Below are 18,266 nucleotides of genomic sequence, written 5' to 3'. Positions count from 1 at the left end.
TTCTTGGAAGGTTATCCTTTTGGATCACCTCTTCAATCTTCTGCCCTCCTATATTCGATCTCTCTGGTTGCTCCTTGAAATAATATTGCAAAATTTGGGGTGGGGGGTGGGGAAACAAAACCTACGGAAAATAAAAGGTGGGAAAATGCCTTTTTTCTTTCTTTCTTTCAGACGTCCCATTTCAGCTCTTTGGCTAAAGAGAAGACCTTTTCTGACTGCAAACAGGTAGGTGGGTTTTTCCTCTCTCTCTCTCTGCTTTTTAAATCTTGTCTTCAAATGATAAAAGGATATTACTGAGCCTGCAGCCAGGATCCTACGGGTAAGGCTCAGGCCTCCGATGTGCCTGTAATTAAATAATTGATTAGAAATCACTCGGAGCCTGGCAGGCTTTGGTTCAAACAGAGGTAAATTCTCTTTCGACTTGCCGTTCGTTGGCACTGAGTGCATTCATTATTCCAAATTCCATCTTCGTAGGAGACAGTTTTTTTCAAGAGGATTGTGCAATATTAAAATTCACGCCAGGAAGCGGTCTTGATAACCTTATTCAAAGCTTTCACTTTATTTTTTAATCGCAGGATAGCAGGAACTCAAAAGAAGATGCAACCCGGGGCTATGAGAGCTTTTGAAAATAGGCATTTGGACAGAATGAAAGATACATTTAAGATGCGAAAAGGGTGGCAACGTTTTGGTGACTGTTTTGACACGAAGGCTGTTATGTTTTGGGAAGGATAATAAGTGCCTCAGCACGTGTTTTTGTAGATCATGTGAAGCAGACATTTCATAGATTTATTTTTTGCAATGTGAGAGTGTTGCAGAAAATGACAGGCTTTAGACTTCTCAGGATACAGGAAAAGTTTATTTGGCAGCCAGGTTCAGAAAGCTAGCCCATGGCTTAGCATTGCAAGTTCTGAACAACCTTCATTATCGAAGCACGCATTCTTATACATTCTCAAAAGCATTGCAACACGGAAATACTTAACACATTTCTTAGTGGTTACCTTGAGGAGAAAGCCTTATAAGGAGATGGGGTCTTACTTCTCCTTTTGTTTATGGAGTACGTGTCATTAACGAACTTTAATTGAACCTTGGACTTTTGACATAGGCTTTTGACATAGGCTTTTGACATAGGGACATCTTGGGGTTAGGCACTGGCTTCCTGTTTCTTTTGCAAGCTCCAACTCTGTCTATGTGGCTTTTAATATAGAAGTAAAGGGGCTCTAAAAGGCTGTCCAGCCTGACCCAGTAGGTTTCACACTTAATAGCCAAATCTCACTTTACATCTACTTTAAGAGGACCACAGTTTCTGTTCTGACCTAGGCTTCCCCAAAAAGCACGAGGCAGAGTCCTGGTCCCGACAAAACGCCTTTTATTAAACAAATGTGAATTCTTCTCATTCACAATTAGCAAAGGCCTGGTAAACAGTCTTTCAAAGGTGAATTTATGATCGCAGACCTTATCTAGCTTGGGAAGCTGCCTTGTAAATATTTTCCAAATGAGGTGCTGGGTAAAGAAAAACTGGGCACAGAGTCCCTGAGATTCACGGACGGATCTTCACACTCCTGAAATGAATGAATGAATGAATGAATGGTTTCCTGCAAAAGCCCACTCCCCTTTGGCCCCTCTTTTATTTCCTATGGGAGGGGCCATTCATTGTCTACCTGCAGCTTTACTCTCAAGTCGACCCTGATTTCTGAGCTGTTCTTTTCTTCTGGCAGCTCTGTGCAAGTGCACACTGGGAACAGGCTCCAGCTGTTCCTCTGCCTCACTGCTGTCTAGCTCCGAAGGCATCTGAGAACTGCCAGACGGCCTTCGCCCTATCTCTGCCTCCGACACAGAGCCCTCATCAGAGCCTTCCCCAGCCTCCAGGATTGGCCCATGTTGCTCCCCAACCTCCTCACTGTGTGACACTATTCGCACCTATTCGGGAGAACCGGTTAGTAACTTTCCAAGCAGTTCAGAGAACCGGTTGTTGGAAGAAATCTCCTTTTGTTTTTTCCCACTTTACAGGGCTAATCCTGTAAGGAAGGCAGGAAGGAAACATTCTGGTGTTGTTTCTAGCCTAATCTTTATTGCCCTGCTTACAGAAAACTGCCTCTCTGGTTAACCCTTATTACATTGTAACAGCTAAGGCGAAGCGCCCATCGATGTGAATGATGTTGAGTTGGCCACGCCCACCCAGTCACATGACCACCAAGCCACACCTACCCAGATGGTCATTAGGGCAGAGAACCGGTTGTTAAATTATTTGAATCCCACCACTGGGCAGCCCCGATGTAAAATTAGCATCCGGTTCACCTAAACCAGTCCAAACCGGTTGAATCCTACCCCTGATGGTATACAATCAATCAAAAATCTGTGCATACGTTAGAAGTAGGAATTGCAAGGAGCAGGTTAAAAAAGCTATTTGTTTGGTTGCACATCCGGTAAGCCTTCTGCAATTTCCTCAGATAATAAGACATTTTTCTCTCTCCCCTCCTTCCCATCGACCAAGCAGAAAACCAATTATCTGGCGGTCTTGGCTAATAAAATGTAAACATGAGCTGAGGCAGAAAGATTCAAGGCCAAAGAAAATTTCAAAAAAAAAGTTTCCCTTCTTAAAATGTGGGTTATTCTTTTGTTGATGTGGTGGTTCATTTTAGCGTGAAAGATAAGTGGATGCAAGATGGGGAAAAAAGCAAAGAATACTTTTACTTTACTTGTTGTATTCCTCACCTGCTTCCTTCCATAAATATAACGGTATTGATTATAGAGATCAATATGTATCTGTTGAAATTTGGAACTGACCAAGGCAACGATTTTGTCATAAATCTTTACCTGCACACCAAGAATGAAACCTATCGATCTGGTTTATTAAAATTGAGTTTTGACTCTTGAAAAGAGCTGCCGGTAAATCCATTTATGGCACTTGGGGGCATTTGACTTCAAATACAAATCGCTTTCAATGAGGCCTGACAGCAAGCAGCGATGGGGGAATTTCTGGTTTATTGGACGGAACAATTCAATTCTAAAGTTTCATTGACGAAACATCCTTGCCTGACAACTCGAGAATAGCTGCCCGCTCGGCTCAGAGCAGTCACTTCAGTCACTCCAAATGGATTTGTTTTGACCTGACTGGAAATGGTTCTTTGATATCGAAACGTAAAAGGATATTTATGTTGTTTCAACCGCTCTGGAAATACTTTGGTCTCCAAACGGCTCTTCAAGGACGAGGGAGGGATCTGTCTCCGGCTCAAGCTATTTCTGGAGTGAAGTCAGAACAATTTTATCAGATTGCATTTTAAATGTTTTGTACGTTCCGTAATAGAAAGCTGAGAGCCCAGTTTGATATAGTGGTTGAGGCAACGGGCTAGAAAGCAAGAGTCCCAGTTTTGATGCTATATGAATCCAGCCTAAAATAGAATAGAGTAGAATAACAGAGTTGGAAGGGACCTTGGAGGTCTTCTAGTCCAACCCCCTGCTTAGGCAGGAGACCCTACACCACTACAGACAAATGGTTATCCAACATCTTCTTAAAAACTTCCAGTGTTTGGAGAATTCACAACTTCTGGAGGCAAGCTGTTCCACTGATTAATTGTTCTAACTCTCAGGAAAATAGCAATAGCAATAGCAGTTAGCAGTTAGACTTATATACCGCTTCATAGGGCTTTCAGCCCTCTCTAAGAGGTTTACAGAGTCAGCATATTGCCCCCACAGCCTGGGTCCTCATTTCACCCACCTCGGAAGGATGAAAGGCTGAGTCAACCTTGAGCCGCTGAGATTAGAACCGCTGAACTGCAGAGAACAGTCAGCTGAAGTGGCCTGCAGTACTGCACCCTAACCATTGCGCCACCTCGGCTCCAATGCACCAACAGTCCAATGCACCAACTGGAAGTCTGGTTTGCGCATTGCCCTCCAGAGACTTCAGGGAAGCCTCCGAAGGGCGAAAAACGGCCGAAAATCAAAGCCGAAAATCAGCTGGACAGCGCACACATGGACGCTGGAGCTGACAGGGCAACGCCTCGCGTGCCCTCAGAAATGGCTCAGCGTGCCACCTGTGGCACATGTGCCATAGATTCAACATCATGGAGATATACAGTTGGAGAGGGGAGGGAAATGGAAACGAAAATCCTGAATTTCAACTAGAACTGGAGTCTGATGATTTATGTATGCCAAAGTCCCCAGTAGGTGGCGCCCTCTAGTCAAAGTTGGGTGATCTTGTAAAGCTAGATTGAGACCTAATTAGTCATTGATCTAGAAATCATTAAGAAATCTCAGAGCTGGTGGGTGGGGGGGAAATATCTTGGAAAAAATTACAGGTAGTCCTTGACTTCAATGATTCATTTAATGACTGTTCAAATTTACAGTGGCATTGGGAAAAGGTGACTTGTGATCGTTTCCCACGCTTACGACGAGCGTTGCCGTATCTCCACCATCACGTCATCAAAATCCAGACCCTTGGCAACTGACTCATATTTACGATGGTTGCAGTCACGTGATCCGCTTTTGCGACCTTCTGACAAGCAAAGTTAAAGGCGGGAGTCAGATTCACTTCACAGCCCTGTTAGGAACTGAACAACGGCGGTGATTCACTTAGTAACAGTGGGCAGAAAGGTTGTAAAATGGGGGCCAAGTTCACTTAACAAACGTTTCCCGTAGGAAAAAGAAAATTGGGGCTCAATTGTGGTTGTAGGTTGAGGACTACCTGTATTCATCTCCTCCCAATCCAAGCAATCCAACCCCCCTCCCCAATGAACATATGAAGACAGAACATCTGGAAGAAAAGCCAGCTGTTGCAACCAATGCCACCATAGTCCCAAAGGTGCTTTTTTCAGGAGGCAACTAGACTTTCTTGTTTTTTCTGTTAAAGAGGTTTTGCTTCTCATCCAATAAGCTTTTTCAGCTCTGACTGGATGGTGGGGAGATGGAAGGATTTATACTCCTTGCAGAAGGCTGGACATTTGCATTCAAAGAGGCCATCTATGTCAATACTGAGCATCCCTCTCCCAACAGAGAGAGGGTGGGAGAATAAGACATCATCTATCTCCAGTCTACAACACAGTCCTTTCAATAGTTCCAACAAGGCTCCACAGCCATTTTCACCATTCAGGTGACCCTGAGACACAGATAAATCTCCAGGTGGCCTTAATGATTCCCTAAAAGGATGCAAATGACCAGCTGTCTGCAACACACACACACACACACACACACACACACCCAAATCTATAAAGTGTATGTGGTATGTTTGGGAATTGCTAATTATATAATGAAGGCCCCAAAACCTAGATTGTTTTTACCCATTCCTCGCTACTATTTTTTTCAGGCTAAACATCAAGGGTGAAATTCAGCAGGTTCTGGAGAACTGGTAGCGGAAATTTTGAGTAGTTCGGAGAACTGGCAAATACCATCTCTGGCTGCCCCCAGAATAGGGTGGAAATGGAGATTTTGCAGTATCCTTCCCCTGGAGTGGGGAGGGAATGGAGATTTTGCAGTATGCTTCCCCTGGAGTGGGGAGGGAATGGAGATTTTGCAGTATCCTTCCCCCAGGAGTGGAGTGGGAATGGAGATTTTGCAGTTTCCTTCCCCTGGAGTGGAGAGGGAATGGAGATTTTGCAGTTTCCTTCCCCTGGAGTGGAGAGGGAATGGAGATTTTGCAGTATGCTTCCCCTGGAGTAGGGTGGGAATGGAGATTTTGCAGTATCCTTCCCCTGGAGTGGAGAGGGAATGGAGATTTTGCAGTTTCCTTCCCCTGGAGTGGAGAGGGAATGGAGATTTTGCAGTATGCTTCCCCTGGAGTGGGGAGGGAATGGAGATTTTGCAGTATCCTTCCCCCAGGAGTGGAGTGGGAATGGAGATTTTGCAGTTTCCTTCCCCTGGAGTGGAGAGGGAATGGAGATTTTGCAGTTTCCTTCCCCTGGAGTGGAGAGGGAATGGAGATTTTGCAGTATGCTTCCCTGGAGTAGGGTGGGAATGGAGATTTTGCAGTATCCTTCCCCTGGAGTGGAGAGGGAATGGAGATTTTGCAGTTTCTTCCCCTGGAGTGGAGAGGGAATGGAGATTTTGCAGTATGCTTCCCCTGGAGTAGGGTGGGAATGGAGATTTTGCAGTATCCTTCCCCTGGAGTGGGGAGGGAATGGAGATTTTGCAGTATGCTTCCCCTGGAGTAGGGTGGGAATGGAGATTTTGCAGTATCCTTCCCCTGGAGTGGGGAGGGAATGGAGATTTTTCAGTATCCTTCCCCCAGGAGTGGAGTGGGAATGGAGATTTTGCAGTATCCTTCCGCAATGGAGATTTTGCAGTATCCTTCCCTTGCCACGCCCACAGAGCTGGTAGTAAAATAATTTGAATCTCACCACTGCTAAACATACTACTCAAAATGACATTAACTATTGAGTATTGCTTATTAGTCTACTGTTAGCTCTTGATCTTTGACTGTCTTACTTCAAGGCCTTGCTTTGAACAGGCAGTTTGATTAATTTGGTGATCTGGCTGTCAGAGCAGCCACTGAAACTTATTATATAAGAAATTAATCTTAATCAGTAGAGATTTGTTCAATTAATATTAATTTATTTTGGGCGCTTAGCTTTGTCCTTTCAGAGTGGCTTCTGGATCATGAGCATTTATTCACATACATAAATGCTCTCATCTTGGTAAGTGTGCCACATATAGGCCCATTAATTGCGGAGTTGCATTAGTTTCAGCTAAAATTGGCAATTTAAGTTTACAAATTGAGAAAATATTAGACTTTATTGGGTACACAGACATTTTATAAAGTCCATTCTCTGTGCAAATTAAAAAGATGGATATATCAGATAGGTAGATAACTAGATAATTAAAAATAATTAAAATTGTGCATAGATAAACAGCAGCAATGATAATAATAATAATATGAAAAATACTATCTGACGGAGTCAAAACTGAACAGCTGAAATCTAAAATGCTTGAAACAAGGCATATTTTAATTTGGTACTTAAAAGAAAACTCCTGTAAGTCCTTTGGACTGTAAGGTGATCAAACCGGTCAGTCCTAGAGGAGATCAACCCTGACTGCTCTTTAGAAGGCCAGATCCTGAAGATGGAACTCAAATACGTTGGCCATCTAATGAGAAGCAAGAAGGACTCCCTGGAGAAGAGCCTCATGCTGGGAAAGACTGAGGGCAAAAGAAGAAGGGGGCGACAGAGAATGAGGTGGCTGGATGGAGTCACTGAAGCAGTAGGTGTGACCTTAAATGGACTCCAGAGGATGGTAGAGGAGAGGAAGGCCTGGAGGAACGTTGTCCATGGGATCGCAAGCATTTACCATGGCAACTCCACAGCACTGTACAGTAGAAACCATTTAAAAGCAGTACGGTAGAAGCCGTTTTAAGGCAGAATAGACTGTTAACAGAACACAACAACCCCCCCCCCCACCGAGGGTTGTTAGGGATGTCTTACTCCCACAATATTTGTTTTCAGAGAGTAAGTCATCTGTGTACCAAGTTTGGTTGAAATTGCTTGAGGTGTTCCAGAGTTATGCTGGAACACTCTCTCTCTCTCTCTCTCTCTCTCTCTCTCTCTCTCTCTCTCTCTCTCTCTCTCTCTCTCTCTCTCCCTCTCTCTCTCTCTCTCTCTCTCTCTCTCTCTCTCTCTCACACACACACACACACACACACACACACACACATCTTGGCCTCCTCAACTCTTTATATTATATTGATATCAAAAAATATGTAAATATTAGGAACTTGATGCTGGCTATACAAGGTCAAATATGATCTCTTATCCATGGTGGCACAGTGGTTAGAATGCAGTATTACAGGCTAACTCTTCCTACTGCCAGCAGTTCGATCCTGACCGGTTCAAGGTTAACTCAACCTTCCACCCTTCCGAGGTTGGTAAAATGAGGACCCAGATTGCTGGGGGCCGTAGGCTGACTCTAAAAACTGCTTAGAGAGGGCTGTAAAATCACTATGAAGTGGTATATACAGTAAGCCCAAGTGTGATTGCTGTTGCTTCTTCAGTTTGAAAAACTGGGGGGGGGGGGGGGGAAACATCTTTTCTACAAGTCAGTTAATATGTTGAAAAAGTTATTGGTCTAGTTCTGCTGATTATGCACAATTTGCGCCCAGGTTTTCCTCTATTCTCCATATTTGAATATTTATGATCCTAGAGATGCTCCAATTGTGGGTCTTCCCTTCACCCTGGAAGACTGGCATTTTGTAGAAACGAATGACTATTTTTGAGTTACCGTTTTTTGCCGATCAAGCTCTCTTCCGAACGCAGCTGCACTCCCTTGCAAGGATATCTGTTCTTCTATAATGCAAATGGGTTAACGCTTTCAATTTTACAAATCATCTAATAAAAGCATTAACCTTGGCCCGGTGCAGAATCTGCATAATGTGACAAGAGCACTGATTTACAGTAAACATAATTAATGAGTGAATAGTCCTGCTTTATGGCACATCCTCTTTTGAAGCCGAGTCCCTCCAGGGGTGGTGTGTGGAAAGGAAGAAACACCTCATTTATTGGTGTCAGAGCAATAAAATAGAGGTTGAATTCAAGGAAAACTCAATGAAAAGGAGCAAAGGAAGACCTAGAAGAGGTGTTTCCACCCTATCTGTATTTCCACTATCAAAAGGGAATGGGATAAAACGTGTGTGAATTTGGCACAAGGTCTGGTTAGTCCTTGTTAAAAAGAACATTATATTTTCCCTGCAGAGTGGGAAAATGATGTGGGAAGAAATGTCCTTCTGGGTTCAGTTCCAAGTGGGGGAAAAAGACACTGGAAACATGGAGGCTGCTTGGAAAGATGGTTTAATGGTGGACAGGATCACACGCCTTGGAGTTCCTGATTGAAAAAGGAGAGAGAGATGCTGAGAGTCCTTGGATTTTATGCCCTTTCTGGGGCACAGGAAGAGTATCCTGATTGGTTGCTGTCAGAGGTTATAGCTAGCTTTGTACGTTGTCTATGTGCTAAGTTTGGCCGAAACTTGGTGGGTGGTGCAATGAAATGGCTCTGCCTGAAGGGGGTATATCTTTGTTATGTAAAATAGACTGTCCCAGCCCTTAATGGCCCATTGACAAAGGTGGGGGGGGGCTATTAAGAGTGAGTCCGTTTACTGCCTAAAAACATGTTTGTCCATTTCTCATCGAGGAAATATAATATTCTGCCTTTTTAATATTTCCTAGGATATTTCATTTTTCTAGAAGAGGGGTTGGGTACTAACTTCCTACAATGGTATATATATAAAACTAGCTGGATACCAGTGCTTCACATGAAACTATGTGATCAGGCAATGGAGGAGAATCAATCCATTGGCTCAGTGGTAGTCGGTGATTGAAACTGGCTGGATTATTGTAACGCGCTCTACAAGGGGCTACCCTTGAAAAGCGTTTGGAGACTGCAGTTAGTTCAGAATGCAGCTGCGCGGGCGATATTGGGTGTGCCGAGGTACACCCATGTTACACTTGTCCTCCGTGAGCTGCACTGGCTACCAATTGGTCTTCAGACTCAATTCAAGGTGTTGGTTATTACCTTTAAAGCCCTACATGGCTTAGGACCAGGATACCTTCAAGACCGCCTGCTGCCACATACCTCCCAGCGGCCAGTAAGATCCTCGGAGGGCCCTCGGAGGAGAGCCTTCTCTGTGGCTGCTCCGACTCTCTGGAACCAGCTCCCCCCTGGAAATCCGGACCATACTCCCTCTCATGGCCTTCAGGAAAGCTGTAAAAACCTGGCTATTCCGGCAGGCCTGGGGCTGTTGACCTTACTGTTGAGGTCCAGCCCCGACTAGAATGAATACATGAGGGGGTTTGTTGTTTTTAAATTGTTTTCTTTTATCGTTATGTGTTTTTTTTTCCTTATATTTTTTTGTAAGCCGCCCAGAGTCCTTCGGGATTGGGCAGCATATAAATATATTTAATAAAATAAAAAATAAATAAATAAACACATAAGGGAATATCGCTCCTGCCTCCTTGAGTCCAGAAGCGGTTCCATAGGTGGAAAGCGTAAGCATTTTGGCGAGGTACCGACATTTAGTACTGTAAGGAGCCCCAGACCGCTCCTGAGTGAAGGAGTGGAATATCTGCCAGTTGGAATTGAGGTAATGGAATGTGAGGCAACTAGCAGTTGGAACAGAGTTCTTTTCAGGTGGGGAGGGGGAGTAGAACTCCTTGAGTGTGTTAATCAAAGTGCTTTAATTACTGTATAAGAAATACTAATGCTCTGATGGTCATTTCGAAAAATCCTTTGTTAGCGAGCACCTAGAAGCCAAGAGGAACAAACCTACCAAATTTCAAGTTTGTGGGCTTGACGGTTCTGGAGATTTCGTGATGAGTGAGTGGTATTTGCCTTTTCTATGTATAGATTTCCAAAGGATGGAGAGAGATTTTCCAGTTTCCAGTTACTCAGAAAGTATACAAGGCACACCCTCTGCCCTGAATACTCTCTAAGTCAGTGACCACCAAACCTTTGGGCAAACAGGTTCCATGGAGAGAGGTTTTTCCATGGACCGGAGGAAGCGTGGTTTTACATGCTGCTTGCCTTCTGTGGGTGGGGCTACGCTTGTTTGTGCGGTCCAATTTCTGGCATGCCATGGAGCTGGTCCACAGACCAGGGGTGGGAGACCCCTCTTCTAAGTAACTTGAAACTAGACAATCTACTCTCCCCATCCCTTTGAAATGTTCTATATTGCCAGGTTCCATTCAGGCAAAGAAAAGAAACGAGGTTACTAAGCAACAGTGGTGGGATTCAGCCGGTTCGCACCTATTCGGGAGAACCGGTTGGTAACTTTCTAAGCAGTTCGGAGAACCGGTTGTTGGAATAAATCTTTTGTTTTTTCCCACTGTACGGGGCTAATCCTGTAAGGAAGGCAGGAAGGAAACATTCTGGTGTTGTTTCTAGCCTAATCTTGATTGCCCTGCTTACAGAAACTGCCTCTCCAGTTAACCCTTATTACCTTGTAACAGCTAAGGCGAAGCGCCCATTGACGTGAGTGATGTCAAGTTGGCCATGCCTATCCAGTCACATGACCACTGAGTCACGTCTACCCAGCTGGTCATTAGGGCAGAGAACCGGTTGTTAAATTATGTGAATCCCACCACTGGTGTGTGTGTGTATTATGCCTAACAACTAATCCTCGTGGCACGACAAAACTGCGGTCCACTAAAGCGCGCCCGATTAAAGCGCGTCGCTGACGTCATCAGCAGCGCGACAACAGCGACCGCGGAGAAAAAAGGGCACTTTAAAAAGCGCTTTGAAAGCAAGCCGATTCAAGTTAACGTAAGGGTTAGGTTTAGGTTTAGGGTTCGGGTTAGGGTTAGGTTTAGGGTTAGGTTAAGGGTTAGGTTTAGGGTTAGGTTTAGGGTTAGGTTAAGGGTTAGGGTTAGATTTAGGGTTAGGTTAAGGGTTAGGGTTAGGTTTAGGGTTAGGTTAAGGGTTAGTGTTAGGTTTAGTGTTAGGTTAAGGGTTAGGTTTAGGGTTAGGTTAAGGGTTAGGTTTAGGGTTAGGTTTCGGGGGGTTAGGTTTAGGTTTAGGGGTTAATGTTAGCTTTAGCGCTCACAGCGTGCTTTTTTCGTCATGCTGTGATGACGTCAGGTACGCGGTTTCGTCGAGCGCGCTTTAGTCGAATGCGGTTTTGTGGTGGAACCCTAATCCTAGCTCTACCCATCTTTAAGCTACCAGTGGCTAATCAGAGTTTATAACCAATCGGAGAATAAAATCTCAACCTAATCCAGCAGTAATAAAACAAAAACACCAACCAAAGCCATTGTTTACTCCATTCCGGCTGGGGAAATTTTAGGAGTTGAAGTCCACAGTCTTCAAATCACCAAGGTTGACAAACACTGAACTGGAAGATCATTCCCTGTAAAGTAGATTACATAACAACCCTAAGTGGAAGAAAATACCGAGTTTATTAACACTGATCAATTGAAGCGGACAAGATTTAGACTGCAATCCTGCCGAGCTTCCTATTCTGTTGCAGGTAGAGGGATTTGCATCTGAAGCAATGAAAGTGACTGGCAGAATTGAGCAATTAATTAACCAGAAAATCTAGAGGGACAGGCAGAGAATGAAAAAGGAAAGAGGAGGCAAAAACACACTTGCAGTAGTTTAGAGGAGACCTCAAAATAAAACAACCCAGGTAGAAATGACCTTATATAAACCCAAGGCCACACTTGAAATTCTGGGTTTTCCAGATTCCATGTCAGAGGTGGAGGAAAAGATGACCCCTTTATGACTTGTGGACTTCAATTCCCAGAATTCCTGAGCCAGCCATGTTGGACGTTAAAGTCCATAGTCATAAAAGGACCATAGTTCCCCACTCCTATCTGGAGATGGAAAATGTGCAGAGAAAGGCAAGCAAATATAGGGTAGAAGTAGAACACCTTCAGTTGGAAGAAATGTCCACCTGGGTTCAGTTCCCAGTGGGGAAAAAGACACTGGATTCATGGAAGTTGCTTGGAAAGAAGATTTATTGATGGTGGACAGGACCACATGGTTTGAGATCCTGGGGGAAAAGGGGATCACATGCCTCGAAGATCTTGAAGGAAAAAAAGGACAGATATGAGTTTTATACTCTCTCTTGGGTCCTGCCTTGGAGCTTCCTGTTCCTGTTTAAGAAATGTACTCTGATTGGTGGTCATACTCCCAGGGGGAGGGGTGTTAGCCAACATTGTAGTCTGTCTGTCTTTTGAGTCCCAAGCTTGGTTGAGCTGTTGCTCAGTGCCGATGCAAGAGCTTTGGGATATTTATTATGGCTCTGCCTGAAGGAGGTAGAACTTTGTTATGTAGAATAGACTGTCTCAGGCCTTAATGGGCCATTGACAAAGGCGGAGAGCTGAGTTTCTGCCTCCCTTTTAGGGGAAATATTCTTTTAATATTTCCTAAAATATCTCATTTTCCTAGGAGAGGGGTAGGTGCTAACTTTCTACACTTCCCTGTGAAGAAGAGTTTCTGGGACTCGAAAATATGAAGGGCAGCAGGCCAGAGAAAGAGAAATGAGTCCAGGATATAAAATCATGAATGGTGTGGAAAATGGGAACAAAGCTCACTTTGCTTTTACCTTTTGAGGACAAGGGAGTGATTCAATCAAATCCTTTACACAAGGCATTATGAATAGAGCCATCTAGACAGTTGTCTTCCGCTTTCCAATAAGCTATTCATCTCCTTAAGTGCTGGCATCTGCCGTGGGCTATTAAGAAAGACTGGAAGCTGCTTTCTGTCTCCAAGAGCCTGTCTCTCCATTTCTCCCTTTGGGGCAGGGGGTGGGCTGCTGGGTGTTTGCGGGGGTTCGGGAGAACCTCTAGCTAAGATTCTGTGCAGTCCGGAGAACCCCCAAATCCCACTCCTGGCTGGCCCCGCCCACCCCTCCCCTCCCAGGAGTCCCCACGCGGCCCATTTCGGATGCAGGTAAGTGCATGCGCGGAGTCACAGGAAGGGCGATAAACAGGCCTACTGAAAGTTTAGGAAGGCGGCCCATTTCTGGCCTCCAGAGTCTGGGAAGGACGTTTTCACCCTCCCAGAGGATCTAATTAAGCCTCTGGAGCCCAGGGAGAGTAAAAACGCCCCCCTCCCTCCATGGTGCAGGAGGCCGACTAGGCCAGTGGTGGGTTTCAAAATTTTTTCGAACCTACTCTGTGGGTGTGGCCTCCTTTGTGGTAGTGGCTTGCCGACCATGTGACCTGGTGGGAGTGGCTTGCCGGCCATGTGTTCTCTCTCTCTCTCCCTCTCCCTCCCTCTCTCTCTCTCTCTCTCTCTTTCCTTTTTTCTCTCTGTCCCTTTTTCCTTTTTTTCTTTCATCTCTCTCACTCTTTTTCTTCCTTATTTATTTATTTATTTATTATTTATTTATTTATTTATTTATTTATTTATTCCTTTCTCTTTCTCTCTCTCTGTGTCAGTCAGTCTGTCTGTCTTCTAACCGGTTAGGTAGATTTGACGAACCGGTTTTACCGAATAAGTGCGAACTGGTAGGGACCCACCTCTGCTTCTCTCCTTGATTAGTTTCCAACCATTGTTTCTTGTCCTGCCCTCAGATGCTTTGGAGAATAGCTTGACTCCCTCTTCTTTGTGGCAGCCCCTCTCACTTTTTCTTTCTTTCTTTCTTTCTTTTATTTATTTCTTCCTTTCTTTCTCTTTCTCTTTCTCTCTCTGTGTGAGTCTGTCTGTCTGTCTGTGCGTTTATGTATGTGTCTGTCAGTGGTGGGTTTCATAATTTTTTGGAACCTCTTCTGTAGGTGTGGCCTGCTTTCCGGGTCCACTGGTGGAACCTCTTCTAACCGGTTTGGTAGATTTGACGAACCGGTTCTACCGAATAGGTGCGAACTGGTAGGAACCCACCTCTGGACTAGGCCCATCATGGCCACGCCCACCCAGCAACCAGGCAGAGAACCTCTTGCTGAAATTTTTGAAGCCCACCCCTGTTTTGAGGAAATATAATATTCTGCCTTTTTTTTAAATATTTCCCAAAATATTTCATTCTCCTGGGGGGGGGGAATGGGGGCTTTCCACACTGCCAAGCTTGAGAAATACTGCTATGGGGCACATAATGCCGGATGCTAACCAACAATGGCACGGGGGGGGAAAAAGCAGTCTTCTGCAACCAATTCCATGCTGCCTGCCTCTTCTGTGCATCTCAAAGCACTCGCAGAGTCTTCTCCAGATGGGGAGCGTGAATGCAAGGGAGGCAGGAATTCTGGAAGTGAAACTTAGAAGGAAAAAAAAAACCCTTAGCCACAGCTGTGGCTGGGCCTTCCAGATGTTTGCTTAGATCTGTGCATTCTCAGAAGCGTCTTAACCAGAGCAGTTTAAGGGGCTGCTCAGTTCTAACTAACGGGAACGGGAGCCTTTTTTTCCCTTCTGTTTACATGCCTCGCATCCTAACGTGGTTTATCTCTTTGCTCAGCTAATGAGAAAAACTGGAGAAGGGACTTGCCTGCCAGCCTCTTGGCAAAGGCCTGCCAGCCTGTTGGCCCACGAACAGATGATTTAATTACTGAACTTCAGGCTCCTAAGGAAGGATGAAGCATCTCAGTTTACAGACAATGTGTTTTTCATTAATTAAGTCGCTAAGAAAGTTGAATCAGAGGAAGAGGGGGATTGCCAGGAAGCCGCGCGGCTGAAAATCCCTTGTTCTATCTAGCCAGAAGCAGAGACAAGCCTGGGCCTATTTTTCTTCTGAAAACAAGAGCCAAAGGACACGGAAAAAACAATAAAGGCCAATCATTTGTCTAGACAAAATGAAATAAAACCCAAACACTAGGCCCTTCTTAGATGCATGTCCCATCTCATTTAATTTAAGTGGTTGCCAGGCTCCGTTTGGCTAGGCTTTTGATCACAGACTTTCAGAGAGGATGCTACCTCAAAGAGGCAAATATATGCAGATTGTAAAGTTTGAAGCTTTTTAAACAGTCACACCGGAAGCCAACTATATAGAAGGAATCCAGTTCTGAGTAAGATAGCAGTGGGAGAAGGTACCGGAGGTGTCATTCAGCAGGTTCTGAGCAGTTCTGGGAACCGGTTGCAGAAATTTTGAGTAGTCCGGAGAACCGGTAAATGCCACCTCTGACTCGTCCTGCCCCCATCTGTTCTCTGCCTCCCGAGTCTCAGCTGATTGGGTGGGAATGGAGATTTTGCAGTATCCTTCCCCTGGAGTGGGAGGAAATGGAGATTTTACAGTATCCTTCCTCTGGAGTGGAGAGGGAACAGAGATTTTACAATATCCTTCCTCTCCAGTGGGTGGGAATGGAGATTTCACAGCATCCTTCCCCTGGAGTGGGGCAGAAATGTGGATTTTACAGTATCCCCCTGGAGTGGGGAGGGAATGGAGATTTTACAGTATCCTTCCCCTGGAGTGGGGGAGGAATGTGGATTTTATAGTATCCTTCCCCTGGAGTTGGGAGAGAATGGAGATTTTACAGTAACCTGCCCCTGGAATGGGTGGGAATGGAGATTTTACGGTATCCTTCCCCTGGAGTGGGGATGGAATGGAGATTTTGCAGTATCCTTCCCCTGGAGTGAGGAGGGAATGGAGATTTCACAGTATCCTTCCCCTGGAGTTGGGAGGGAATGGAGATTTTACAGTATCCTTCCCCTGGAGTTGGGAGGGAATGGAGATTTTACAATAACTTTCCCCTGCAAGGCTCACAAGCCACGCCCACCAAGCCACGCCATGTCCACCAAGCCACGCCCACAGAACCGGTAGTAAAAATTTTTGAATCCCACCACTCGTGTGTGGTTATAGGAAAATGGATCTGTTACTGCTGAATGTGCTTCCTAAATACTTCTGCACTATCCTGTATTTTCCAAACAATCGGGAATCCTGCTTATTCAAGGATTTTCTAATGGTACGTTTGCAGCCTGTGCCAAATTCATTTATAAATGTTCTTTCAGATAGTTTGCCAAATATATACGTCACATAGAGACTGCGTTTCTCCTTCTTTGATATTCAGAAAAACACTGGGATAAAGTTTGAATCCACAAAAAAAAAAAAAAAGCCAGTTACTGGTTGTCCTCAACCTACGACCATAATTGAACTTGGAATTACAGGCTTAAGTCATGCGTATCATTAAATGAGTCATCACATGACCAACCTGATATGTGTGTGTGTGTGTGTTGCATTTGTGCTGATAAATAAATAAATAAAGGGAGACTAGTATAGATCTATTTCAAGCTATTTAGCTCTCATCAGCTAGCCATACCCTTACTGGGATTTGAACCTGGGCTGTATTACATATTAGGCAGTTGTGTTAGCCACAGGCTCTCCTCCTTTATCTCATATATATATATATATATATATATAGATAGATAGATAGATAGATAGATAGATAGATAGATAGATAGATAGATAGATAGATAGATAGATATAGGTAGATATAGATAGATATAGAGATAGAGATAGAGATTAGATAGATGATAGATAGATAGATAGATAGATAGATAGATAGATAGATAGATAGATAGATAGATAGATAGATATAGGTAGAGATAGATAGAGAGATAGAGATAGAGATAGAGATAGATAGATGATAGATAGATAGATAGATAGATAGATAGATAGATAGATAGATAGATAGATAGATAGATAGATAGATAGATAGATATGGGAGAGAGAGGCCGGCAGAAAGAGAGAAAGAGATAGAGAGATAGGTAGAGATAGATGATAGATAGATAGATAGATAGATAGATAGATAGATAGATAGATAGATAGATAGATAGATAGATAGATGATAGAGTGTGGTGGGTAATAAATGAACTCAATGGCCATTAAAAGCGAGTCCATTGTTTCCTAGGGGCATTTTTTAAAAAAACTTAAAGTAAATTCCAGTTTCTTGCAAAAAAGGTAATACATCATGGTTATGTGACTGCAGGACACTGCAAACAGCTGTAAATGGGGATTTGTTGCGAAGTGCCCAAAATACAATCCCATGATCTTGGCTAGATAGGAGAACCTGGCTGTTGGAACTTTGAATCCAGGTCATAAGTATCTTTTTAGGGATTCTGTTGTAACTTAGACTGATCGCTCAGCAATGTTGTTAAGTGAAGACTCTCTGTCAGTCGCTACTGCCAACATCTAGTTTTAGGAAATTATTGTTGAATATGAGCTTGAGATGTCTGAATAGATCTTCCATCAGTGTTCTGACCTAGGTTTCCTCAGCAGCACGAAGCTAAGTCCTTGTCCCAATAAACCCCTTTTATTTAATTTACAGTGAATTCCTCTCCAGCAAAGTCCCGGTCCACTGTCTTTCAAGATAGTTCACAATTACTGACCTTTATCAGGCTTGGAGAATGACCAGGCCGATATCTTTCAGACGCCGCAATGCTTGGCAAGAATGCAGGGATGAACAAATTGTCTCCTGCAAACTCCATTCCTCTTTCGCTCCTCTTTTATTCCCTATGGGAGGGGCCATTCACCATCCAACTCTGGGTTTCGTCCCAAGTTGACCCTTGTTTCTTAGATTTCCCTTCTTCTGGCAACTCTGCGCATGCGCACACTGGGAACAGGCTCCAGCTGCTTGTCTGCCTCACTGATGTCTGACTCTGAAGGCAGCTGATAACTGTCAGACTGCTCTGTCCCCCTCTCTGCCTCCAACACAGAGCCCTCATCCGAGCCTTCCCCAGACTCCAGGACTGGCCCATGTTCCTCTCCAACCTCCTCACTGCCCGAATCTGCTGCCAGCTCTGCTGGCCGTTGGCGGGCCACAACAATCAGCCCCAATTCTTTGCCCAATAGCGAATGAGGACGGGGATGATATGCTAGTTATCTCTCACGGACTTGCACAATGCTCAATTTTTGCATGAAATATATTAGA

The 18,266-nt window shown here is 44.3% G+C and overlaps 1 protein-coding gene across 1 annotated transcript in view; it reads left to right on the top strand.

Moving 5' to 3' along the window:
* Positions 1–18,266, top strand: part of RASGEF1B (RasGEF domain family member 1B) — a 240,542-nt gene that overhangs the window by 42,794 nt on the left and 179,482 nt on the right. The window contains exon 2 of the mRNA XM_087724007.1: positions 172–225. Coding sequence (XP_087580133.1) covers positions 172–225 — 54 coding nt within the window. The remainder of the gene's footprint in view (positions 1–171; positions 226–18,266) is intronic.

The sequence above is a fragment of the Thamnophis sirtalis genome, unplaced genomic scaffold (assembly GCF_051295495.1).
Source record: "Thamnophis sirtalis isolate CommonGarterSnake01/CBP01778 unplaced genomic scaffold, rThaSir2_p1.2 scaffold_10, whole genome shotgun sequence".
NCBI classification, from domain to species: domain Eukaryota; kingdom Metazoa; phylum Chordata; class Lepidosauria; order Squamata; family Natricidae; genus Thamnophis; species Thamnophis sirtalis.
The sequence above is the reverse complement of the archived record's forward strand: the minus strand, read 5'-3'. Positions and strand labels throughout refer to the sequence as shown.